Raw genomic sequence first — 27,029 nt, 5'->3', positions numbered from 1 at the left:
GGGGGGGGGGGGGGTTTCTCCCCTGACCACCTACACAGGACAATAAAAGTTAAAAATAGACTGAAGAAAACAAGCTATTCTCTATGCATGAATTTGACATTTTCAAATGCCATAAATCCTTTTTTTTAAATACAAGATCATTTTTGGACAAGGGCAAATTTTCTGAATACTGATATTAATGATTTATGGTAGTTATGGTGTGCCCGAAGACCGCCGTGAAGAGCAGTGAGGTTCATGGCTGGTGAGGCACTGACGGCAGTACAGTCAGATTTACAAACATGAACAGAGTAGCTTATTTGATTGGCAACAGTTGATGTGTTTTGTTTAAAATGTCATGTCAGCATTCTGTATATAAACAGCAGCATAGAAAAAAAGAATAAAAAAATGTTATTGTGTTACCGCCACTTATAAATGAAGTCCACGCGCCGCTCCTGAAGAAAGGCATTGATACCTTCTTTGTAGAAGCCTTCCTTTGTTCAGTTTTAAAAGTCTATTTCTTTCAATTTAAATATGTAATCATCCATTCTGAAAATAAGGCCAAGAAACACAAAAAATGACTGGATGGTTGCACGTAACTTGCTGACTGTTTACTGTAGGTTGCTCTCACAAATTCTATTATCCTGCAGCTGAGGAGGCGCAAGAAGAATCTAATCACCAGCGCCCTCTGTCTTGAGGCAGGGGAACTGTGCCTCACCTATGCACACAGTTTTGATTAAAATAAAATAAACACTCGAGTACAGTGTTTGTAATAAGTGACTACATTATAGACAGCAGCTAAACTGTTGACATTTATTTCATATACTAAAAGTGTTTGAACACTTTAATAGCGATATGCAGAGGGACAGCAATGTGGTCTCACTGCAGAGCAAGCCAGCACAGCATAGTCATTGTGCAATCCATAGTGAGGCTCAGCCGGATGGTGCCTCACCGCTTGTCTCTACTTAGTATTTGAACGGTAAATGTGAAAATTCTGCGATTTTGAAAAAAAAAAAATCAAAAAATGGTGAAGTTAAATGGAAAAGAAATTTAAAGTACAAATCACTAAATAAATATAACTATTTTTTCATGACAGGTGAGGCACGGCCTCACCTGCCTCCCCTGTCTGCACGTCACTGGTGCAGAGGTACCTGGTTTGATCCCAGCCTGTGTGATTTAATTTGCGACCATTTAATTTGCCCACTCTACGACGTGGGTCGTAGAGTGGGCTGTCATCGGGCAGTAGACAGCCTAAACTGGTTTCCAGCCAATCCAAGAGTACACTGAAATTAACAACCGATCGCATTTGCACTCACCTCTCGGGACGATTGGCAGTGTACAATCAGTCTGAAATGCATGTTTTTGGATTGTGGGAGGAGACCGGACGACCCGGAGAAACTCACGAACGCACAGGGACAACATGTAAAAACGCCAGAAAACATCCTCACGTCAATTTTAGTGACATAACGTGTTCCTAAACAAATTATATGACACAACATAGAATGCCTAGACTTGTAAATTAAACAAAACAGCAGTTGTCAAGACGTCTACCTCCTTGGACAGAAAAAGAGGAAGATCGAAGGCGTTAGAACAAATCTAGAAGAGGCAGTGCAACAATTATTGAAGCAGAGAACACGTGAAAAACTTTTGTTCCAGACTTTAATCATTCATAAAATTTTCGTAGTTATTATGCAGTGCTCTAAGTACAGTATTTCCATTTTTACTGGCAATGTTACTTGCTCATACAAGCCCAGAATTTTTGCGGACTGGTCACCGAGTTTTACCCCGAATCATCGTAAAAACTGCGGATTTAGCAGTACAGTAAATGAATACTATACAGTACAGTTCAAGACCTTGTCAAAATAATTAGTTACTCAGCAAACTAATCGTTACCATTTTCTCTTATGTTCAATCGATAGCTTAAAATATGCGTTCTATAGGTGGATATTCAAAGCTATCTCCTAACAGTTGGTCTCGAATGAGGATACGTGTACCCGGGTACCGCTGTGAGATTGTAAAGGCACTTTAGGGGTTACACAAGAAAGAAATCTGTATTATAAATACAATGTATAGGTAAATCAATTAAACGAGGGCTTGATCAAGTAGTTTCTTCCCCGCAAAAATGACAAAGATCGTCAGGCACACGTAAAACAATGTAATACTGGACTGTATTCCATCTTGGCATTTTGGTAATGTTGTCAGTCCTCTTTTTTTAACGAAATATCTGTAGCATTTTGTAACGTAGAATTATTTATTAAGTAATGTGCCCGATTAAAATGACAGTCCCCATCACCTCCGCAGCTGCAGCTGAAAGCTCTAGAAAGGTCGATTGGGGCCGACGGGCTGCCTCCTTTGCTATTCTCAAAACCACACTACGTAACTTCATCCACTCATTTCGCTGGCTGGCTGGCGGTGGCGTATTGCGTTGCCTGTCCGTGTGTTGTAAACGATTATTCACTCCGCAAGGCGATAAACCACTTTTCTCACACACGGCTGTTCTGTCTCCGAAAAAGACAATGACATCACGCCCAGACACGTAAGTGTGTGTGAAACACACTCCCAGAGCTTAGGCTAAAAGTGGAAATTGTGCTTATGTAGCTGGATAACGTTAGCCACCCGACAACATGCCGCGGTAATGGCGGGAGGCTGGCCTTTCCCTCTGTGAACTGTGAGCTACAATTAACTGGCTCACTGTCTGATATTTTCAGACCAGTCTTTCAAATATTTCGGCCACTATATTTTACTAATGTGCGTGCGGATTAATCGGCCCCGCGAGGACTTTTGTATGACGTTCTGGCGTATGTCAGGTGCACCGCATGGCTCAACTAACTCGACTGTTAGCTCGGCTAGCGACCCCGAATTCATTTAGCCCCATTCTAGTCTGTTCTCATGAGGATAATACCTGTATCGAAGTTAGGACTACGGTACTGTTGATCTTTACGCTTATTAATGGCATAGCCTTATTTTGAAAATACGGAGTTTATTAGAGATTAATGATTGGGCTCACAGGGCCACGAGATGATTACATCGTAAAGTAGCGAATAGCCGCTCTTTCAGACTATCACACAAAAGGAGCTGTTTTTTCGTCGCGAATGTCACACTCTACCCCAAATTTGTGTTTTTACTGTAATAAATAGGATGTCTTCATGTGACGGTCCACCGTAACTTGATACTGTCGTCACATGATACTGCCTTTTTAATTGCGTGTTCCACCTGAACTGTGCCCTTCAATTGCCTATCATGGCGGATGTTTGCATTTCATTTGAAATTAATTTGACATTTATATCATGTAAAATACGTAACAGAGCTCTGATGCTGAACCATTTGTACGTTTGAGTCCTCTAGTATTCCTAAAATGTGCCATGCACATATTGAGTGTGTTAAAATAATTGCTGGTCTCATTGCCGTTTCTTCACAGGTATCCAGCAAGTGCCAAGTGGTACGAGAAGAGGGACACTCTTATTATAGAGTTCTGCGTAGTGGACAGCAAAGATGTAAAGGTCACTTTTGATAAAACTAAATTTGCTTTCAGGTATGTATTGATCAAAAGCACTAGGCACAATCTGACTGTGTCAGTTAAACTGCCTTTGAAGGTTTTGCTTTGAAACTGTTTTTGAATGTTTTGGTTCTATTCCACACACATTGGCTCGGGTCTTAACTGTCGTCTATCCACGTTTCAGTGTGCACTTGTCAGGAATAATGCTAGCCCAAAGCATTGATTAATTTTAATATCCAATAATTCTGTACTGTATATGTAATATCAGGTCTGATGAACATGTTTCCATTGTTTGGATGCTTGAAACTAGCAGCATGAATGACATCAGATTGAAAGACAAACAAATAGGACATGTGAGGCCGGTTTCTGTTATTGAACGTGTACTTGTGCGTGTTTCCCAGTTGTGTTGGGGGAACTGACAACGTCAAACATGAAAATGAAATAGAACTCTTTGATGCCATTGATCAAAATGTAAGTATTTTCAAATGCATTGACCAATATTCACGTTTATTTATTTTTTTTAACACGACACCATCACCATCTTTCAACGCAGGCATCCAAACACAAACGCACAGACAGATCTGTGTTGTGCTTTTTGCGGAAAGCAGAACCAACCAAGTCATGGCCAAGGTTGACCAAAGAGAAGCCTCAGGTTAGTTGCCTTCAAGATGCCATCCATTTAAAACGCACCAATCGGGTTAGAAGACTTATGGCACGCGTTTCCACAACAGAGATGGCTCAAAGTTGACTTTAACAACTGGAAAGAGTGGGACAACGATTCAGAGGAGGAGATGGGCAACTTTGATCAATTTTCAGACGTAAGCAATCTTACACTCTAAATCACTCATGTATTATTATTGCAGTACTTTTTCAGGCTCATTTTCTTGTGTTTTTATTAGATATCCGCTTTATTATACACTATAGCTGTATTGGGCAATTCATTTTGCAAAGCAGACCTAGCATTTGGAGCGGACCCAAGCCAAAACCCTAACCTCAAACGTATTATTTTTAGTGAATTAAAAAAAAACAATTAACTAATTACGATGTGTAGAGATATAATATTGTATTTGTACAACATACTTAAAGGACAACCGACGCCTCCGGACAAGTTGTGTACATAATTTGTAAAATCACTTCAAATGACTTCTATTGAGCGTATTTTACAAATATTCCATGGCATATAGCTATATTTTTTGTTTTAAGACTTGCGCTGAATATTCAGGAAGTCTTGTTTTTGAGTTGATGACGATACCTGACGTGACGTCACGTCTGGAACACCCCTGACCGAGAAAGCGACACACAATGCATTTTGGGTACTTTGTTTGGTCTGAAAACTTCGTGTTGATCCGTGTTGATGGCGAAATTACCGTAATTTCCGGACCATAGAGCGCACCTGATTATAAGCCGCACCCACCACATTTTAAGAGGAAAACCGATTTTGTACATACACAAGCTGCACCTGTATATAAGCTGCACCTGTATATAAGCCGCACCTGTATATAAGATGCATGTGCCCACATTAAAACATTTAACCCAAACCTGACTTCAAGTCCCGCGAATGAAACTAAATTCATTCAAGTCCACAGTCCAAAAATCACAGCCGGCAAAATGAACGTGAAAATGATACTTAAGGTTTGATGCAGGCCTGCAGAGTCCGGGTCCCGTTGAAAGTAATCCAAGGGAAAAAAAGTGTATTTCAAAAGGTAAGGGAGGGAAAAATATATATCACTATTGTCCGCCGCGTCCACAAATAGGTGGCTGGTCACTGCCTCGCCTCATCTATCGCAGAGTCAGCGATAACTTTAATGTTTCGCAGCGAATTCAGGTCAAACTCCTCCGTGCTACGTGCAAAAAAAAAATCCACAGGGTCTGGTCGAGCCTCTGTGTTCTCTCACACACACCGACGCGGGTTTTTCTTTCACCAACTTTTTACCCCCTCTTCACCTTTTTTTTGTCTGTCCCTCACCTTTACCAGTCCCCACTTAAACCCGTCACCCTGCGTTTGTTCCGCCCCTCCTTTTTCCATTCACCCGTGCAAAACATATCAGAATAAGTGTCTAAAATAAATACAAATAAATACATTACAAAAATATGCAGTTGCAAATACATATTATACATGGGTTACACATATTTACAAAGACGGTACACCTAGAGAGTTTTCAAAGTTTTAATAATAATAATATAACTTTCATCCCAAATGAAAATGTGGGATGTAAGTGTTCCTCGTAGTCGGGAGTTGCTGACACAGAGTTGTCCGTCTCCTGACGGACAGACTTTTTCGTTTCATAAATCTAAGACACCACGACGGTCCTCCTTTGAAATCCGGAATTTTCTTTTCGGTGGCAATTGTTTTTGCTTTCAGTCTGATCTGCACAGTCGAAACACCATTTAAAGAAAGTCCTTCCGTGTCAGTTAAAAAACAAAAAAGTGATGTCGGTTGTCCTTTAAAGGACAACCGACGTCACTTTTGTTTCTTAACTGACATCAGAAAAATGTTTTATAGCATCTAAAACACCGAAAACATGCAGTATATTTTTATTCAAATGCAAAACACCAATAAAAATGACTTTAAGTGTCCAAAATCTGCAAAAAATTGAGCTGCGAATTGGGCATTTTCAGAAAGTCCCGCCCCCAGTTTGTGACGTCACGCTACAGACGTCTTGCAATGCTAGTGAATCAAAACAATGGCTTCAGATTCGGAGAATATGCTTTCTTGTTACACATCCAGTTATGAATATGATTCAGATAGTTCTGAAGAGGAAAGCATACATGTTTGCAATCGATTAAAGAATTTATTTTTGCCATTTTGAGGCAACATTGGGGGAAAATCTCTCACCCAAAAAAAGGCACAAAATGGCGACCTCCTGTGGCCACCTCCGTTTCCACAGGCTGATAAATTCCTTATATGGAGCTTGGACGCCCTCTTCTGGCCTCCTGGTGGCTTTTGGGTGCAACACGAGGTCCCCAGACCAAACAGGTACAGCAAAATACATTGAGGTGATGGAAGGACCGCTACAAAGCGTTTTTTTTTTTTTTACGGTAAAGGGCGGTCCTTTAGTGACGTCACGTACGGACTCGTCACCAACTCAAAAACAATACTTCCTGAATATTCAGCGCGAGTCTTAAAACATAAAATATAGCTATATGCGGTGGAATCTTTGTAAAATACGCTCAGTAGAAGTCATTTGAAGCCATTTTACAAATTATGGACACAACTTGTCTGGAGACGTCGGTTGTCCTTTAAGTGTATTTGTCGCATTTTGGGGGACTTTATTCAATAAAAGACAGACCAAGAACAGTCATGCTCTCAAACTTGAAACATAAATTGTGGGTGCGTTTGGAAAGATACCCTTCTTCACTCATGATTGTTATGAAACTCAACGTTCTGGCATTACAAGCGCCAGTCGTAGCTCCAATTTCAATATGTATAGATGCACAACTCACACATGAGTATATGTTTCGATTCAGAATTTTACTTTAATTGTAGATATTTAAAAATAATTTAGGCTTAATGACTGCACTGATGTTTGTGCCTCCTCTCTTCACATTCTCTTTCAATGACCAGGCAAGCAACGGCCTCTGTGATTGGCAAGTCAAATTAATCGTTTATCCCTACTAGAATCAATGGGAGCAATGACCATCATTTGCATGAGGGGTGTTTGGGGTTGTACCAGGGACACTCAAGTCACATTAAACAGGGTCACTCACAGCATGTCAGTCATGTGTAGCAGTGATGATTCCTGGTCTTTTTTTTGAAACAAAAATGCATAGTGGTTGTAGTTTGTGCAGAAATTAAATGACATTTTTGTGATGCCACCAATGAGGGACAAAAGTGATGCCATGCAGAAAAGTGTGCTGGGGTTGAGCGCTACCTATACGACAGAGGCAACTGTGTACAATTATTAGAGTAGGAGTGGGACAAATAAGGATGTTCTTATTCTTATTAAGATCAGTTTTGTGACTTTTTCCACTTTAATGTTGCAGATGATGAATAACATGGGAGGCGGTGATTTCCAACCTGATCTCGATGGCGACGATGTAAATAATTTTTGTTTAAACCAGCTTTAGCCATGAGATTGAAGTCTGTTTATCATTCCATGTTTTTGTTGATTGTTTTTTTAAACCACATTTTCTTTTTTCAGGATGAGTCTGCAGACAGTGATGATGAAAGTTAGTCATTTTGCACCATTAATTTCTGAGTCAGTTACTGACATGGAAAGTCTTAATTGTATTTCTCCCTACTTTCAGAAATGCCAGACTTGGAATAGAGCGCTTGATACTCTGGAAGGAAAGGAAAAGATCCGCTGACAAAGGAAACAACTTAAATTGAAACTTTTACACTTTTTTTAAAGGCACGGGGGGAAATAAACTAAAGTACTGAGTCGGCAGCCATAATTAAAAACATAGCCTTTGCTCGATGCTTCTGTGAAGGTTGACATGCATGGTAATGTACAGAGCAGCTATCTCCACTTCCATTTGCTCTACTGCACGTCAGGTATTTTGCTTTACTGTTATATGACCAACGAAGCACACCTTAATGGATGGAAAAGCTTGTCCTCAATTGAGCAATATGTGTTGATCAAATTGACTACAACAGAATCATGGTTTATGATTAGTACAATCTTTGTCAAATGTTGTGGTTTAAGTTGGGTAAATAGTGTAGTTTCCTCTGTTAAAACTAATAATAAAATAAAAACAATTTGTCGGGGTCCCTCTGAACTGCCTTCCATGTGCTGTGAATTAGATGACCTGGAAGCCGGTCTGTTGTTCCTGTTACTTTAATTTCCTGCTTACATGTTTCCCTTTACTCCTTGTTTATATGAAGTCATGGCAAACATGGTTCATCTGTCCAATGACCATCTTAATCGGGTATTGTAAATGGAATTCATTCTGAATATCTTAACTGTTCCTCTCTCTCCAACATGCACTCAGCCTGCAGGATCAAGTGGAAATTATTTGCAGTGGCAGGCTTGAAGCTTGGTTGTTCTTCAGCATCACATCTGGGTTACACACACATAAAATCTAGAACATTACCTTGTTGGGGAGAGGCAGTGATGTGTAATGACCAAATTCTATTTGCACTGTCAACAAAATGTTAGGGGAGACATGATGTTGCATTACAGTGGACATTCATTTTTTTGTCTACATCTTTCTAATAAACTGTTAAAGAAATTTTGGATGCGCCTTTGGTCATAACTAAAAAACGTTTTTCTTACTGACTAGGTCGGTCGGGTAACTTAAAATCGTGGATTGTTTACTAAAACGTGTGCATATGTGCGAAAGCTAAAATGATACAGCTTCACCTTGCGTTGCGGGATAATGACAACCAAACGAAAGCAACAAGTGCAAATTCGCCACGATAACGTCCTGCGAAAAGATTTCGAAACCACATCGAAAAGGCCGAAGCTGACGTCAGGGTTTATCAACGTCATTTATAGCATTTCAATCTTAAATCATCACGTGTAGTTGATAATTAGATTTAAAATTTTTAACGCATTGCCAATCGAAACCTCCGTCAACAACACGCTTTTTCTTTGGGCTTGATTTCCTCAATTGACGATAGTGTTATTTGGTCGAGTATCACACGTACGCCATAAATTATACGTGTGTTTCAACGAATTGATGATAATTTGCCGTTACTGCTTTAAGAAGCGAAGCAAAGGGGAGAAACGACATCACTACTCTTAAAGCGTCATATGGCATTTTACTTTGAAGTGAACGCGTAATTTTACCGGATGTGTGCGATCATTCGGGAAAACGGGAAAACCTTACGAGGCTAGTGCCCCATTCCCCTAATCATGGCTGCACATGATAGTACCAGTCGTGTTTGCTAATTTAAATTACAAAGGTTAGGGAAGAATTGTTTATTATACATCGCGGTTTCAACCTCTTCAGTACTCGCTGCGACGGGGGTAGAGACACCCGTGCCTGCGAGTTCCGCGGAATGAAAGGTTTGCTAGTTCCGCTTACGATCACAATGCAAGTTTAGAAAGCGCAGTGTGGGAGGATGATGCGCTGTGAAAATTGGCCGTGTGCGTTCGGCGTAAACAATGTAACTTCATCAGGCTGCTAGCTAATGTTAGCTGCGGAACAAAAGCGGCATCGCGGAACCGGCTGTTAAGAGGCGAGGGTCTGTACTGTTTGCCTCTAACAACTATTGCAACATGCTTAAAAATAGGTAAACGTATATTAGTGGCAGTCATCGTGGATACAAAACACCGTGGTCGTGGATACGCCGGACCCGCAGCCGGACGGTTGGCTAACAGCGAAGAAATCCCCGGTGACTAACCAAAGGATGCTATATGTTAGCTTCCTTGGCTAGTATTCACTCGCTAGTTTCCATTGTTATGATCGCTGTCATCAACCTTGGAACTGTGAGGGTAGTGTTTATCTCGAGTGTGAATTGAGCTACAATATCTGCTGTCTTGTGGCTTAACTCATCATGTACGACGTCTGAAAGCAGACGATGGTCGCTCTGGCGTAAATTGTTGTGAGAATGAAGCTAGCGCCCCAGTGCTAACACGGCGTTCGTCATGGCCTCTTTGACTTAGGAAATCAAGTATTTAGAGAATGGCTTGGTGTTGTGCGAGGGACATAAACCGGGCCTTTTCATAAAATGATCACTCGAACTGATCACTATCAATTGGACAAAGTGGTGTATTACATTAGTGTTTATCGCGGAGGTTATGTACTGGTTTAACGGCGTCTCATCAGTCAAAATAACGAGCCTCTTGTGGGGTTTAGTAAAGCTTTTTGCGTTGCGTATGCTTCGGCCTCGGTGGCAACTGCTCGCTGCGACATTTTGACGCTTGCAGTTGGGAGCAAAATGGTGCTGAGAAAAGGCGACACCTCCAAACATTATACTTCGGTGTGTGGAATAAAATTAAATATAAGTACAAAAAGGAAACTGGTGATGCACGTGTGCTGACAATGTTTTATAAATTAAAATGCGAATGTGTACGTTTCCAACCCGAGTATTAATGTGTTTGATTGTTCGTTTCTTTAAACAGATGGAGGCAAATAATCATTTCAACTATGGCACTCATTCCTCAGCAAACTCAGGACTCAAACTCCCCTCAGGGGATTCTCATTATACCAATGGTTCCTCAATGAGTTTTTCTCAGCAAGGAAAGAGTGAGTATCCTTCAAGATTTAATCATCCATCAAGTTGACCATGGAAGTAGATCTGACTGCATGTGTTTCCTAAATGTGACAGATATGAATGGCGAAACGAATGTGAATGGCATCACTACTGTACTTGGCTCCAGTGCACCTACTCCTCAACTACCTTCCAGTCCTTACCCACATATCAGCAACCACCACCAGAGCAGCATGGGCTATCTGTGGGGAGGGCATCCTCAGTACAGCCCAACCATAGCCACATCTCCTGGGCACAGCTTGCACCAGAAGCAGCCTCAGTCACAACATCACTTGCAGGCTCAAGGATCGTACCAGCTCAATGGGGATATGGAGAGCTCCCAGCAGTCACCGGTGGAAGGCCCATCAAACATGCCTCCAACGAGCAGTCAGTTCTGGAACAGAAGTAACCCTACCCCACAAGCTGCTGCTTACACTTCCCGTAGCATGTATGGGACATATGGGAGTCAGTCCCCTTCATCATCGCCACAGCAACTCCATTCCCACCTGCGGCCACCCCTTCACCTCCCGCAGCATTATGGTGTAATGTCAAATGGGATGCCATACTACCAGCAGCTACACACATCTCTGCCATCTGCCCAGCACCCAAAACTGTCTACTGGTCAAAGGATGCAGAATTTTGCACATGACACAGAGGGGGCACCCACGAGGGCACTAACGTCGTCATCGGCGGTGCCGGATGGGGGATCTCCCATGAGTAGAGAAAAGCCCCCAAAGGTTAGCAGCATCTCTACTTCCATGCAAGGTGAGCTCTCGACGCAGTTAGAAGTAGATGTAAAAAGTCTGCACACCCTTGGTAAAATGTCACCGTTTTGTGCAATAAGTATATGACAAGACAAATTGTTTCAACACATTTCTACCAATTGTGTGACCTATTAACGTTTACATCTCAACTGGGAAAATGTAAACCTTTAGAGAAATGAAATAATACTAGTAAAATGGGGTTGCATTAATGAGATGTGGCGAAATGCATTCAAATCAATGTTAAATTGATGAAAGGTTTTGATTGAAGGTTGTGGTAAGGGTTTGTGTATTGTGTCGTGTGTCTATAGCGAGAAGTATAGATAGATAATTAGACATGTCTATAAATATAAATGCCCATATTTTTATTTTCGATGGTCTTTTTCCTAGTGCACACAAGGGAGGAAGACAAGGAAGCAAACTCAGACAGTAATTGCACAGAGGAGACAGTTGTTGCTCTCGGGCCTCCTGACTCTTCCTCAGCTTCTGTCAGACATGCAGTTGATCATCATGATGATTCTGAAAAGCCAACTGTCCAACCACCAGAGGACATCAGAGGTTCTGGAGCAAAGACACCTCCTCAAACGGCACGCACTGCTTCATTATCTTCCACAACGTCTCTGAATAAAGTGTCTGGTGCTCCTGCTGTTGAATCTCTCACAGGGTCCCCTGTATCCAGTAATGGTTCTTTCCCTGATGTCAAATGTACTCCTCCCCAGTCATCATCAGTTCATTCTCCCAGGCATTCTTCACCTTCATTTCCTCCTGCCGGCGTGACTGATGGTGTCTGTGGACCTCCTTGGGTTACTTCCTCTCCTTCCTCTGAGTCCCGTGTTCATCATTCAGTTTCTGGACCATTAGCAGCTGTCTTGGCACCCACCATAGTATCCACATCTTCTTACTCTGGTTCAACAGCCATCTCATCTCTCCAACAAATGGTTCAAGGCTCCACGGTCCCAGGTAGAAACTCAAACCTATCAATATGTGATGCATCAAGTGCTTCGATAGTTTCACCGTTGGGAGGCTCATCTCCTGGCGTGTTGCTATCGGCACATGCAATGCCCTCTGCTGGCAGTAAACCTGCAGACGTGACCCGGCATGAACCCCTAGGGGGTCTCAATTCACCCTCTCAATTAGTCCATGACAGTCCCTCAACCAGATCTCTCACGACTTTTCCTCTGCGAACCATCCTAGCCCCCAGGACCACAGCAGGTTCTATCACACTTGCCTCGACATCTGTGCCTCCGTCAACAGCCCCCGAAATGATTCAGAGTTCTGTCTTCCGACAGCATCTTTCCAGTTCTAAACCTGTCAATGTGCTAAATCAGGTGCCAGAACACCCTGATCTCAGTCACATTGCGAAAGGATTTGCACTCGGAACGAGCACAATGGCAGAAAAATGGCACCCTCATCTTCAGTCAAGCAAAGTAAAAACGCACAAAGCTTCTGACCCTCAGAAGTCAACTGATCTTCCGGGACAGCCTTTACCCACTGAGCGACAGCCCAGCAGTATACAAAAGGAGTCAAAAGCCATTGACAGCATTGGCGATGGAGAAAATGTCGAGAAGCCTTCAACCAGAATTTCAATGGCTCTTTACTGCCCCAATGCCAGACAGTCCTCACTCTCTGTTGAAACAAGTTTTGACCACTCTTCAATCACCAGTTCTCCATATGGTGACAGTTCAGCTTACAGCACACCATCAAGATTCCACCCCGGTTCCCTCTTAGATAAGTCCTCTGATAATAGCACATCATGCATTCACGACTCCAGTAGCTTTGGCAACAGCTTTCACCTTGGAAATGGCACATCTCATACAGAAGAGCAACCATCGTCAGTTTATGAGACCACTCGAGATGGTGGGTCATCTGTGAATTATTCAAGTTTGAATTCCACCCGGAGGGAATTCTCTGAGGCAGGAGAGTCCATGCTGGAGTCTTCACTCAACAATACTTCCTTTGGGGGAACACATCCATCTATCCAAGGTATATAGATGTCTTTTTCTTATTATAAAGTTGGAAAAAAATGTGCTTGTTTATTTATTTAGAAATTAGTGAACCCATAGTGCCTAGAAAATAATTCAATACATTTATTTAACGCTACCACAGCTGCATCTATGACTGCACTTTACAGAATATTTAACATGAAATAACTAACCTTAATACAGCAAAACACAAAACATTGACAACAATGGAATTGCGCAATATCTTTGTTCAGGGACGGAAGCAGGATGGACTGCCGTAGCTCATCATACAACAAACTCTGATGTGGTTTGCAAAACACCAGCGTCACTCAAGATCATGACTATCCCGAGTCTCAAGGTGAGAGATGAGAACTCAACTGTCATCAGTAGCCCAGCACGAAATCCTGCTGCACACCCACTGCAGCCAGTCGCAGATCAGGTTTTGTCAGCGACTGGAGGATGTCTGAAAAACACAAGGAAAGCTTGCAAACCTCAGTCTCCCAAGGCTTTGTGGATTAGTAAATCAGGTATTTGCTGGTCTCACTGTTCATAAATTGCTATTTGTACAATCCATGTATAACTTGTATTTCTTTAATTTTCTAGCTCCCGAAGAGGCCAAGAGAAAACCCCGTGGTCGAGTACCCAAGGTGGAGAAGATCAAGGCTGCCAAAGTTGATAACAAAGAGGAGGGACTCAAGGGCAGGAAGAGAAAGGCGTTTCTTAGACCTGAACAGGTCAAAGCAAAATTTAACGAATTTGGCCAAATTCAGCCCCCATCTGAGGAAATTGATTCAATCACAGCCGCGATTGACGCGGTTATTGCCAACACTTCAGCCATCAGCTCGCCTTTTGCAAAACCCAAGAAGATTAAAAGAATGAGGAAACATGCACACGATGGAAAGGACATGACAACGGTTAAAGATGATGCCGGAGAGGTTGCCACTGGTGGTGAGGAAAATCAAGATGAAAGCACCACAGCACGGAAAGGTAAGACAATGTTTACTTCATTCAGTGTAACAGTCCTTTAATTGTATTTGCCGCGTGTGTTTTGCAGGTGCAGCTCCTAAGAGGAGGGTTGCAACAGAACATCAGGTCCAGTTCCCTCTGCTGCATGGGTAACATCCTTATCACTGTTTTCAAGTTTATAGATTAGAAAAATGCAGATTTGGATTGTATGAAATTAATTGAATTCAAAATAGTTGTTTCCTACATATTTAAAGGACAACCGACACCTCTGGACAAGTTGCGTCCACAATTTGTAAAATCACTTCAAATGACTTCTACTGAGCGCATTTTACAAAGATTCCCCCGCATATAGCTATATTTTATGTTTTAAGACTCTCGCTGAATAGTCAGGAAGTCTTGTTTTCGAGTTCATGACAATGCCCTACGTGACGTCACGGAGTGAACGCCCCTGACTGAGAAAGCGACACACAATGCAGTTTGGGTACTTTTTTTTGTCTGAAAACACCCTGTAGTTCGCAAAATTAGAAGGAAAACTACATAAATAATGCAATGGTGAATCATTGTGTGTCGCAGCCAATTGCGGTAACACGCATAAAGAAGATGTAAGCTTACACAAATTCCCAGCGGACAAATCAGCCCATTTCAACGGAGCTTGTGCGCCATCTTGTGCATTTTCTGGACGCTACATTAGAGTCCTGACGGCTCGAATTGATACGGGAGGACTTCTTTAATCGATTGCAAACATTTATGCTTTCCTCCTCAGAACTATTTGAATTATATTCATAACAGCTATCGTTTGTATTTATGGGTTTTTCTTCTAATTTCGCCATCAACACAAAGTTTTCAGACCAAACAAAGTACCCAAAATGCATTGTGTGTCGCTTTCTCGGTCAGGGGCGTTCCAGACGTGACGTCACGTCAGGCATCGTCATCAACTCGAAAACAAGACTTACTGAATATTCAGCGCGAGTCTTTAAACCTAAAATATAGCTATATGACGTGGAGTCTTTGTAGAAGTCATTTCAAGTGATTTTACAAATTATAGACACTACTTGTCCGGAGGCGTCGGTTGTCCTTTTAAGTCATTTTTATTGTTTTTTTTTTCATTTGATGAAAAATATCAGCCTGAGTGTTTTGGGTATTTAAGATGCTATAAAACATTTTTCTGATGTCAGTTAGGAAACAAAAAAATGATGTCGGTTGTCCTTTAAGTGGTATGGTAGATATATTCTTTAAAGAATAGTTCAAATCATTTCACAGTGATGTAATAAAGCTCATAAAAATAGGTGGAAGAGAGAGATTCGTGTGAGGAAGATCAATGATCGCATGAAGGGTGAAACCTGGTATTACACACCTTGTGGAAGAAGAATGAAGCAGTTCCCCGAAGTCATCAAGGTAATTTTTGCACCCTCTAAAAAAGCACAGGCATTTGTAATTGTAGATGGCAATGTATTGATCATGTCCTCTCATTGATGTCTGTCAGTATTTGAAGAAACATCAGGGCGGTGTTGTCACCAGAGAACACTTCAGTTTCAGCCCACGGATGCCTGTGGGAGACTTTTATGAAGAAAGGGAAAGTCCTGAGGTTAATTGCATTGCATGTCATCCATATCATCAATTAAAATGTGAATATTTATTGATTTTCTTTCTTTATCTATGACGTGTGGCAGGGTATGAAATGGGTTCTCTTGGCTAATGAGGAGATTCCTTCGACGATCATGGCCATCACTGGCAGGCGTGGTCGACCGCCAAATCCTGATAAAGAGAAACTAAGCAGGGTTCGAGGCCTGAAGGCAGGGCAGGCCCGCCGGCCAGGTAGACCGCCCAAACCCAAGATGATTGACTTCCTTAGTAAAGTTGATGCCAAGCTATTGGAGAGACTTGAAAATAAGGGTAAGTGACAGTGATCATAGCTCAGAGGAGGTTTAAAGGATGTGTTTGTTATGGCTTGCAGTTGTGGTGATACCGGTTTGATGGCAGGGATGTGACATCCCAATGTCTGTCATCAACTAATCTGATATTCTCTGATTACAGAATCACTCACGGAGGAAGAAAAGGAGAAAATGACCAAAATCAAGAAAAAGATGAAGAAGAAGGTTTGTATTAAAAGTGTACGTGTAATTGTGAAATCGCAGTGATGTCCAGCTCTGATTTTTTTTTTTTATGGCTCACTCAGGCCAGAATAAAGAGAAGAGAGGATGCCAAGATTAGGAAGACGAGAGAGGATAAAAAAAGAGCAAAGGTACATATGCTCAAAATACTTACAATTGACCTTGCATCATTGTTTGCTCACCACCTTGACCCTTCCTTGTGTGTCCTGATCCATTTTTACAGCAAGAAAACAACAGTTTGGAAGTGAAGGAGGAACCCCAAGATCTGGCAGCCCCACCGACAAGTGAGGTTGCGTCACAGTCTTCGGATGAGCCCAGGAAGCCCGGTAGACGAAGGTCCGTCAAGGTTGAGGTCGATCCTCCCGTCCAGCAGACAGATGAGGAGAGAATAGCCCTGGGCAAGAGGGTACTGAGTGCTCGCAGTAAAGCCAAGGCTCTGGCCAAAGCTCAGGCAGAGGCGGAGGCAGCGGCTCGAGCTGCCCTGGCAGCCAAGAGAACTGCAGAAAGGAGAGTGCAGATGCAGAGACGGATGGAGGAACGAAAGAGGCAACAGCTCATTTTAGAAGAGCTAAGGAAGCCCACTGAAGACATGTGTCTCACTGACCACAGCGTGAGTTTCAATTGCTCTCATCACTTTCTTTACCACGATTGCAGACATGAGCAACAGTAATGGCCTTTTATTTTGTAGCCCCTGCCAGAGCTGTCCCGTGTCCCTGGTGTGATTCTCTCAGGGACAGCCTTTTCCCACTGCCTGGCAGTGGTCGAGTTCCTTCATGGTTATGGAAAGTTGATTGGCCTAAATGTACCCAAGGACATACCCAGCCTAGCTACTCTGCAAGAAGGTCTGCTCGGCATGGGTGAAAGCCAGGGAGAGGTCCTAGATCTGCTCATCAAATTAATGGAAGCTGCGCTCCGTGATCCCGGCCTGCCGTCATATTATCAAGTGTGTAATGCTGCTTGACTTTTGTTTTTGTTTGGATGATGCAGTTCAACTAAAAGTGCCATGAACCTTAGCTAAAGATATATGCACACACATTTAAAATATTATAACATCTGCCATCAGTCAGTCAAGATCCTCGGGGACAAGCTGATTGAACTCCAGCTGACCCGCAGCACAGTTTCCGAAGTGCTGCGCATCTTTCTGGAATCTCATGGCTATGAGACAGATGTATGCAACACATTGAGGACCAAATCCTTTCATACCTTGCCTCCCGAAACCAAGGCAGCCGTGCTCAGTTTTGTGGTGGAGGAGATCAATGGGAGCGACATTGTGACGAGGTTTGTACAGAGTCTCATCATTTGGGGTTATATCTAGGCTATTCCTGACTAAAAAGGCTCTCACATCCGCATAGTGACATTGACAACACGCTCGAGAACATGGCCGTCTACAGGAAGAACAAGTGGATTATTGAGGGAAAACTTCGCAAGTAAATCATGCAATCTTACATCCCAGATTAATTTAATGATGCTGCGTACGTGACTCACGTGTTGAATGTTTTCCATCTTCCAGGCTGAAGGCTGCACTTTCGCATCGCACTGGCCGCTCAGAAGAACAACTCTGTTTAGATGAAAGACGACGCAGTGCCCGCGTGGCTGAAGAGGAGAACCTTGGCCTGGAGGAGAATGCAGAGAGAAACAACCGCCGTGGTCGCAAAGAGGAGCCCAAATTAAGTGATGTATGTATGCGTTTAAAACTACAAATGCGCCAAGTGAGAATTTGACACTCGATTTTTCTACAGAGTGAAAGCCCTGCTAATGCTAGTGTCCACGAATTGGAACGGCAAATAGATAAGCTGAGCAAGGTAAGGCAAATTCTTTTCAGGAACATTAGGTCTATTATGACATGAGACTTCATCTTTGACTGACTGGTCATCTCCAGCGGCAAGCATTCTTCCGCAAAAAGCTTCTTCAGTCGTCTCATGCCATGCGAGCTGTAATGTTGGGCCAAGATCGTTATAGGCGGAGGTACTTGGCTCTGCCTCATCTTGGAGCAGTTCTAGTTGAGGGTCCTGAAGAGCTTCTGAGTGAGTTTGATTGAATGTACAAACAAACACTGGCTCGATATTGTTGCTTAATTTTCCATACGCTTGCATCACAGCCTCAGGGGATGTTGTAATAGCAGAGGTGCCAGTCACCTTTCTCAAAAAGGAGCCCAAAACAGAGGAGGTGCCAGTGGCCACGACTCAACCTCACGCTACACCTTCCTCACCTGCCCCCAATAACCGCGAAGCCCAGACTTCATCCCCAGAGGAAAACCCACTCCCCGGCACAGCATCCCTCATGAGCAGTCAAAGAGGACGAGGACGGCCCCGAAAAATCAAACCCGAAGTGGAGCTCCACCTCCGCACGGCAAAGATCCGACGGCAGCGGCGAAGTAGCGTCAGGTCAGCAAGAGAAGATGGGCCAGTGTCTCCGGTCACCACGTTTACTCAAGATCTTTCGCAGTCTGCTTTTCTGAATTGGCTCAGTCAATCAAGGCATGCAATACTAAACGACTCTAGCACGGCAGAACCTCTAGAGGGCAGTCAACCAGAGGGGTGTATGAAGGATGAAGAAGAGAATCGGGGCCAGCCATTCAAAGAAGCAAGTGAGGAAAATGCTCCAAGTGAACCTCAAGTGCCAAGTACACCGCCCACACTTGATGCTTCACCTATACAGGTTGGATGTTGTTTTGACCAAAATATAGCTTGCATTTAATCTTTCAAGTAGCAATAATTTGTATTTCTCTTTGCATCAGTCGGACGTGCTCATGACGTGCTCCATTGACGAAGCTCCTACTGGCCCAGATGCCATCGTGGCGCCAGAGGAAGCCCCCACTCCAGCACAAATATCCCCCATTCCTGATTGTACGCCTCCACTGCGGACTCCACTTGATTCAGCTCAAAGTCCCCCTGCAGCACGGACTCCGACCACTCGCGCCAGGGCAGGCCGCAGGCGACGGAGGGGCAGTAGAGGCAGTAGTCCTGCTCGGAGGGGGCCGCGTGGAGCCGCAGCCAAACGCGGAGGGCGCCCTCCCGTTTCTGCTTTCCAAGAGCTTGAGCAGCAGTACTTTATACAGTTGGTCGTTAAGCCCATACCAGCATGTAAGCGCGACACACTCAATAGACAATGTTAGGCATTGAATATCAAATGTTTAGTTTTTCCACTGTTGTCAGTGCAGTGTTTAGTGATGATGCTAATTGATATGCATTGCGCTGATGTACTCTGTAAAAAATGTTTGCAGCCATGGTTCGCGGCTGGTGGTGGATCAAGGATCCAGAGGAATTGTTCAGCACACTACAGGCTCTCCATCCACGAGGCATCAGAGAAAAGGTGCTCCATAAACACCTGGCCAAACACATGGAGGGTTTAACGGAGATGTGCAGCAAAGCCACTGGTGGTGAGCTTGAATGGAGAGCTTCAAACTCTTCACCAGCTGATTCCTTTTTTTTCATGTACAGTGATACCTTGGCTTCCGAACGCTTTAGCTAACAAATTTATCACCTTACGAATGTTAAATTCGTGAGATTATAATTTTGCCGTACAAACTATTTTTCGGGAAACACACTGAGCGCTACAATGAGTGATGTGTCGTTCGCGAATGAGCCGGTTCTTGGAGCTGGAAATGGCAGCCGACTTTTTTTGTCCTATATTCCCCGCCTCCAGTCTTCGGTTAAAGCCGCACGTTATTGGTCAAGATCCGTGGTAGAGGAGGGAGGGGACACGCGCAGCAATGAGCGGGGGGAGGCGTTACAGAAACACACACACACATGAAAGGGAGCCGACAGAGCTTGAAACAAAAAAACAAAAGTGAAACGGTCAGAAACTCGATAGAAAACAGTGAAATTTGGACTCGTTTCAACTTTATCGATAGTTCAAAGTCAGTGTAGACTGCAAGGTTAAAATATCCCATCAATCACGCTCCACAAATAACCTGTAACAAAAAATCTGTACAAGCAAGGGAACCAGCTATTAATGAAGTTTGTAGTGTGTCTGTATGCATCTGTTGCTGTTGCAATATCACAAATTCTAAGATGTACAACCCAGAGCTATCCATTCCATCAGACCATCAAAGACCATCACAAAGGTAAATAAAACGACTTTATTATACAGAACACTGTATTTCTTTAATTATAATACCATAGCAAATGTATTATACATAAAATAAAGTATATTGTGTGTAGTTTTAAGGCTTATTTAGTTAAAAATTATTTAATGGGACCTGGGAACGGATTATTGTCATTTTAATGGTTTCCTATGGGAAATTGATGTTTGGAATACATACTTTCGCCTGACACACACTTAGTTCCTAAGCCAAGGTATCACTGTATTTAAAATGCTATCTCCCTCTAGATCATATGTTTGAGTTAAAAGAGGAGCAGAAAGACGTCCTCCTGGAGGCTTTGCAGCAACCTTGGCAAGTACAAGAGAAAGCAATGGCGATCGACAATAGCGCCCTCCGATGGGTGGAGGACCTGGAGCAGCGAGTCATTGCTGCTGACCTCCATCTAAAGGTGAGCGATCACTGCAACAAGACGGATCAACCATGAAAGAATGAATGCAAAGGTGTAAGGTCAGGGGTGCGCAACGCTTTTCCTCGAGGGCACCTGCCTTGATTGTTTTGGATTTATCCCTCCTCCAACACGGTTTATTCAAATGATCAGCTTTGCAGAAGCTGGATACCTGGTGTGTTGTTCGAGGTGGGGGACATCTAAAACTGGGAGGGCAGTGGAGTTACTTACCCATGCATTAAAGCAACATAAAATAAACTTATTTTGTCTTAAGGCTCCTCCACAGAATGTAGTCAACGATACCGAATCCAGCGCAGAGGCACCAGCTGGAGAATTTCAGGTAATCCAAAAATCCAACTGTTGAAAAGAAACACACAGAATGTTGTTTACCTCCAAGCTTTCATTTCCTTTGAAGCCCTACACCATCCCAGAGCGGGACTCCACCCGGGCCGACCTCCAATACTACGAACATGACACCGACCCACGTGATGACTGGATCGTCCGAACCAAGAAGGAGTGGTCCGGCCTGCCTCGCATTGCCACACATCCGCTCGACTTGGCTGTGCTCCGCCTTGCCAATCTTGAGCGCAATATCGAGAGGCGCTACTTGAAGGAGCCGCTCTGGAATCCAGCCGAGGTGATGCGCCTCGCTCCTCTCACGCCGACGCCAGGAGAAGAGCAACCTATGGATGTCATCAGGTCGGAAAGAAGGATGTAAACCATTTTCTATTAGTATGCGTGCAGCACTGAATCTTTGTTTTGCTATTTTTCTCCTGTTCCAGTCTAGAAAGTGAGATCACCTCTCGACTCAGAACATGGCGACAGGCCCTGGATCGCTGCCGGAGTGCACCTCAGCTGTGCCTGTGTTTGCTACAGCTAGAGAAAGCCATTGCTTGGGAGAGATCTGTGACTAAAGTGGTAAGAAAGTTCAAACTTGACTCACAGGCATGGTCGACAAAAAGGAGGATTTTCTTCTTTTTTTCTTTTAACTGTTTGGATTGGATTTGCCTTTATTAGTGCAACTTAGTTATGTTGATGCTATATGGTGCCAGTTGCCAGCGCTCAAAATGCATGTATAGGCTGACAAGAGCCATCGTGTTACTTTTTAAAGACCCTTTAGCTCATTCACTACCATTCCCTGAATTTATTCGGGAATTGAAAACATGACCTAGAGCACCATTCCGGAATTTGTCCTGGTTTTGTTTTGTTCTTGCTGGGGTGCCGATAAAGCGGCGGCCAGAACTCCGGCAATGTTTTTTTTTCACTTCCACAAGGGGCAGCGTTTCCCTTTTTCCCATGTTAGCGCTTTGTTACAGTTTCAGCTCTTGTTAAAGCGGAATACTGTATACACCAATATGTATGGATTGCATTGTATTTTGGACAGCCACCCTCATTTCAAGCTCATATTACTCTGGACCCATATAATTTAGGAATTAGCTCTTTTTTCTGATGAAAGCAGAGTGTCTAAGGTTTCTTACGCTGCATTAAATATTGATGTAGTCCAAAAAGTCAATATTCTGTGGGTCCTTGAATTTGAGTGACAATGACAAAAACCCTGGCATTGGAGTGGACACATTTTTGCACGTCTGGCAGTGAATGAGTTCATGGACTTAAGTGACTGCACACCATGATGGCTCGACATAGTTGCCGTTGCTAGTGAAATTACTTTAGCTTGCCAAATTGCGACTGTGGTAGTGACGTTCACTTTCTCTCAATGACCAACTTCTGTGGAGAAAAGTTTGTCTAAAATCTGATGGTTTCGACAGAGCAAAATACTACACTGCTTTGCACAGTTCTAATTTTAACTACAAAATGTTTATTGTCGAACAAACATTTGTTTTACTATATTCTTTAAAGGGGGACTGTATTCAAAAATATTTTCTTAAAACAACATTGAGCCGGAATTGGTTTTTACCTGACCTCTGTGTGACAGATGTAAAAGCAGCAAAATGCCCACCCACTGAAATCGCATTTCTCTGCATAACTCATACTTGAAAAAATGCAATATGCTACAATCACAATACAACATCACAATTTTTGGATTGACTAGCGAAGTAAAAAACAAAGATTTTTATTTGAAAATGTAATGATTTGATCACAACCTGCAGCATAACACATGAGTACTGGTCACTAAAAGCATCATGTTTCCATTCATATACATTTGAATGTAAATCTGATAATCACGCAGGAACTACAAGAAAGTGCATCTCAATGCCCATAAGAATACTGACGTAGATACAGTTCACTGAAGAAAAATGATCTTTTTAGCCATGTACAACGTGCATAAGAGGGCGCCTTTGTATCAGTGACATGAGCTGCCTTCTACTCCCCAATTCATTGAAATAAGCCAGGATGGACTTGTCCATTCCTTATTTTGTAGTTATATTGCCCAATGCTACTGTATATTGTACTTGCTTTTCTAACTTTCTATTTTGATCATGACTCTCGACTCAAAGACATGCCAGATCTGTAGGAAAGGTGACAACGATGACTGTCTCTTGTTATGTGACGGCTGCGATCGGGGATGTCACATGTACTGCCTGAGGCCCAAGATCACGCAGGTGCCCGAGGGAGACTGGTTTTGTCCAACTTGTGTTGCAAAGGTCAGAACCCGAACAAGGAGCTGCATGAGATCAGTTGGCATCACCGATTTTTCTTTCCTAGGTGATCAGCGTGTTTATTTGCCTTCTGGTCTGTCCCTCAGGAGGAAAGCACATCACCACATTCCAAAAAGCGCACCAGGGTGAAAAAGAAGCGATATGAAGAAAACAGCTCGGATGACGATGCGACAACTCGGCGGAACACTGGCATGGCCACACGGCACAAGGAGGCGGCGACTGCCACAGTGGCGGCGACTGCCACAGTGGCGGCAGCGTCTTTATCCTCGCGTCATTCAGGAGAATTGGGGGCCAAACGGCGTCGCATGACAACGCGTAACCAGCCGGACCTCACTTTCTGCGAGTGCGTCCCTCCTTCAATGCTTTACCTGTACTCCTTTGTGAATTGGTATTAATCCCACTGACTCCTCTCTACTTTAGGATTATCCTCATGGAAATGGAAGCTCACGCAGATGCCTGGCCGTTCCTTGAGCCTGTTAACCCTCGCCTGGTGCAGGGGTACCGCCGCATCGTCAAGAACCCCATGGACTTCCTTACCATGAGAGAGAGGCTGCTGCAGGGAGGGTAAGGCTAACGCTGAGCTGTGTAAAATGCTATGCAACTGGGAAATAGTGAGCAAATGGATTCAAATTCCAATGAAGTTAGGGACATTGGATGAAACCTAACCATAGAATACAACTGTTTTCAAATATTTTCAACCAGGATTTAGTGGAAGGCAAAAGGTTCACCAATTTTCTTTTCACACTTCTCTCACTTGGGATCGATCAGAAGGAGCTTTGTCCGGAGTTGTGTAACCTGTAGATGTACAGGGTGACCCAAAAAGATGCGTACCCGTGAAAAGTTCAATTGTGGCTTTGATTAAAAATGTATTTATTTCAAATTACAACCACCCATTCTTCATTTTATGGAAGACCATTCACCAGAGTTTCAGCTATTTCTGTCAATCTATAGTCAATTTATGGCTTTCTCAAGATGTGTTCCAAAAGTCATCCATTTCGTTGCAAGCAAACTTGTACTCATCTGACAAAGTTGTCACTCACTTACACACTTCTCTTTCGGGAGGGTGACCCAAAAAGATGCGTCCTACTGAGTTCTTCACTGCACCAATGTTTTCTCCCGAAAGAGGAGTGTGTAAAAGTGATTGACAACTTTGTCAGACGAGTACAGGTTTGCTTGCAATGAAATGGTGGACATTTGGAACACATCTTGGGGAAGCCATGAATTGACAAAAGATTGAAATAAATAGCTGAAACTCTGGTGAATGGTCTTCCATAAACCGAATAATGTGTGGTTGTAATTTGAAAGAAGTACCTTTTTAATCAAAGCCACAATTGACATTTTCATGAGTATGCATCTTTTTGGGTCACCCTGTACGTGACACCAAAGCTGCAATTCTAATCTTCGGAACTTTTGTCGTTGTGTGGCGCCCCCATTGCAGGTACTGCAGCTGTGAGGAGTTTGCTGCAGATGCTCAGCTGGTCTTCAGTAACTGTGAGCTGTTCAACGAGGACACCTCTGAGGTGGGGATGGCGGGACACTCCATGCGGCGCTTCTTTGAGGGCCGCTGGGCAGAGTTCTACTCCAACAAGGAGAAATAGAACACTGCAACATGAATGACTGTTGGTGTTTTCAACCAACTACGCAAGAGGTGTTACTACTAAGACGGTCAGGTTTCTCCAGCTATATGTGTTCCTATCATGTGTAGGTATCTCTGTAGTATTCCCCCTACCCCTCAATTTTCCCCCCCATCTTCGCTGGGCTTCTCTCAAGGCCCACAACTGATCTGACTTGAATTTCATTTCCAAGCACCCTCACGTGAGTTCCTGTGTGTCCCCGCGCTCAACACCCTTCCACAAGTCCCAAAGCTGGTCAAGGCTTTTTGTTCAGTCTTCACTCTAGGGTGTGGCCCTTCCACACGGATCTCCCATTTAAATAGCGTTTTCCCATCTGGGCGGCTGCATCCTGGACCTGCTTTGTATTCCATAAAAAAAATCTAGGCCACCTTTTACCTGTTCAGATGAATTGTAACATGGTTTTATGCCTAGAAGGTTTTTGTTTTGTTTTTTTGGCTCTATATATTTTGATTATATATTCTATATATAAATATATATAGATGATGATAGCTGGGATTATTTAATAGCAATAGCGTGTAGTAAATGTGTACAGGCGACCTCATAGAATTGTCAACGATATATGAAAACGGCCAGTTCAACTAAAAGAAACCACACATACAATTCGTGTAAGTGTCACTTAGCCACAAACACGCCCGTGCGCACACATTTAATACAGTACAAGTACAGTACATAATGATTTATATAGTTCACACTGCTGTGGTGTGAAAGACACTGGAGGACTTTTTGGTGTCGGTCAGTCCAGGTGGATTCCATTGTTGGGTGACACAGCAGGCTGTAGCCAGCAAATTATTTCGAACCGCACTACTTGCACTAGTTTGTGCCGTGTTCAAAAGATCAGTTGTGGACACACCCACACTGAATGCTTCCTCTTAAGACAGAGGACGTGTGTAAAAAATGCACTTGGAAAAGAACTTGAGTATTTGTCTGAAAATGTGTGAACATTTGGTCATCGTGTACAGAAAAGCTCCGTAGCACTGGCTACATTCCCGCCTGGTAATATTCTTCATTTCCATCACTTGTGCTGTTCAAGGGCCAGTGTCGGGTGGCGTACTGCTCGTTATGCGACTGCGGCGGCACCGCGCTGCAGGCTATCTTCTATTTAAACTGGTTTCCTACACTGACCTCAGATCAGCTTAAAGAAAATACCCATTATTCCTATTCTAAAAAGACAGAGGGCGGGGGGAGACCGGAAAACCAAATGTGTTGTTTTGTGACTTTTTAATAATGTACAGTTTTGGTGACATGAAATTTTGTTCCTTTATATTTTTAGGACCAATTCATTTTTAACAGTATGTATTACAAGACTCTGTTGTATTAAGGTGATGTAACATGTGTGCATCTGTAGAATGTACTGTGAGTTGAATTAAAAGAATATACACATAGTAGTAGCAGTTTGATTTGTGGACAAACATCTTTGCAGCATTGTCTTATCCATCATCACCTTCCTCATTTGTCATCTTCAGAACGCAAGTACGTATAAGTACTTTATAGGCGCAACAATGGACATGGATGACTTTTGGGGTTGGAGGAGGGTGTCAATTTTTGTAGAACTACTTAAAAGAATAAGCCGCAATCGCCCAATTTTGTATTTGCAAACTGAAAATGTGCCCATCGATCTTTAGCTTAAGCCTTAAGGTAACTGCTGCTACCCTCCGTACTGTCAAGCTCTATAAGATGCAAAGCCTGTGATCCAGTGGCGCGATGCTCCGGCCACCACTATGGATATTTGCAACTCTTCCAGTCTGCCTTTTTTATCTGTGAGCTGTTTGATTAAAGCTCTATTTTACTTAATCTGGGTTTTGGTGGTGAGCTCTCTCTTGGCAGGTTTGTTGGAGTATTGTCATCAATCACTACGCCCCCCCCCAAGTGTCGTTGTGC

General features: G+C 43.1%; 2 protein-coding genes across 5 annotated transcripts; both read left to right on the top strand.

The window, feature by feature from the left end:
• The first annotated feature begins 2,355 nt into the window (after positions 1 to 2,355).
• Positions 2,356 to 8,644, top strand: ptges3b (prostaglandin E synthase 3b (cytosolic)). The gene is made up of 8 exons (XM_088994993.1): positions 2,356 to 2,512; positions 3,395 to 3,508; positions 3,874 to 3,943; positions 4,026 to 4,124; positions 4,204 to 4,290; positions 7,457 to 7,510; positions 7,615 to 7,642; positions 7,721 to 8,644. Exons 1-8 carry the CDS (start codon positions 2,493 to 2,495, stop codon positions 7,738 to 7,740), a joined length of 492 nt encoding a protein of 163 aa, XP_088851119.1. The 5' UTR covers positions 2,356 to 2,492; the 3' UTR covers positions 7,741 to 8,644.
• A 600-nt stretch (positions 8,645 to 9,244) lies between these two features.
• Positions 9,245 to 26,536, top strand: baz2a (bromodomain adjacent to zinc finger domain, 2A). 4 transcript variants are annotated; one of them, XM_088994953.1, is made up of 30 exons: positions 9,245 to 9,423; positions 10,483 to 10,606; positions 10,689 to 11,375; positions 11,762 to 13,354; positions 13,587 to 13,859; positions 13,936 to 14,319; positions 14,387 to 14,447; positions 15,585 to 15,693; positions 15,782 to 15,883; positions 15,969 to 16,191; positions 16,333 to 16,394; positions 16,475 to 16,540; positions 16,633 to 17,019; positions 17,098 to 17,352; positions 17,473 to 17,687; positions 17,762 to 17,836; positions 17,920 to 18,085; positions 18,149 to 18,211; positions 18,289 to 18,433; positions 18,508 to 19,067; positions 19,147 to 19,492; positions 19,633 to 19,788; positions 20,742 to 20,902; positions 21,174 to 21,239; positions 21,315 to 21,598; positions 21,682 to 21,817; positions 23,356 to 23,502; positions 23,604 to 23,860; positions 23,938 to 24,081; positions 24,956 to 26,536. In XM_088994953.1, the coding sequence occupies exons 2-30, from the start codon at positions 10,483 to 10,485 to the stop codon at positions 25,113 to 25,115; spliced, it is 7,407 nt and encodes a 2,468-aa protein (XP_088851079.1). In that variant the 5' UTR covers positions 9,245 to 9,423; the 3' UTR covers positions 25,116 to 26,536. The 4 variants fall into 4 exon arrangements, with proteins under 4 accessions (XP_088851079.1, XP_088851088.1, XP_088851098.1 ...); XM_088994962.1 differs by lacking the exon at positions 9,245 to 9,423 and adding an exon at positions 9,447 to 9,602; XM_088994972.1 differs by lacking the exon at positions 9,245 to 9,423 and adding an exon at positions 9,508 to 9,650.
• Positions 26,537 to 27,029: the final 493 nt, after the last annotated feature.

This window comes from Hippocampus bargibanti, linkage group LG01, assembly GCF_051943395.1.
Source record: "Hippocampus bargibanti isolate YZ-2025 linkage group LG01, ASM5194339v1, whole genome shotgun sequence".
NCBI classification, from domain to species: Eukaryota; Metazoa; Chordata; class Actinopteri; order Syngnathiformes; family Syngnathidae; genus Hippocampus; species Hippocampus bargibanti.
This window is presented reverse-complemented; position numbering and strand designations above follow the sequence as displayed.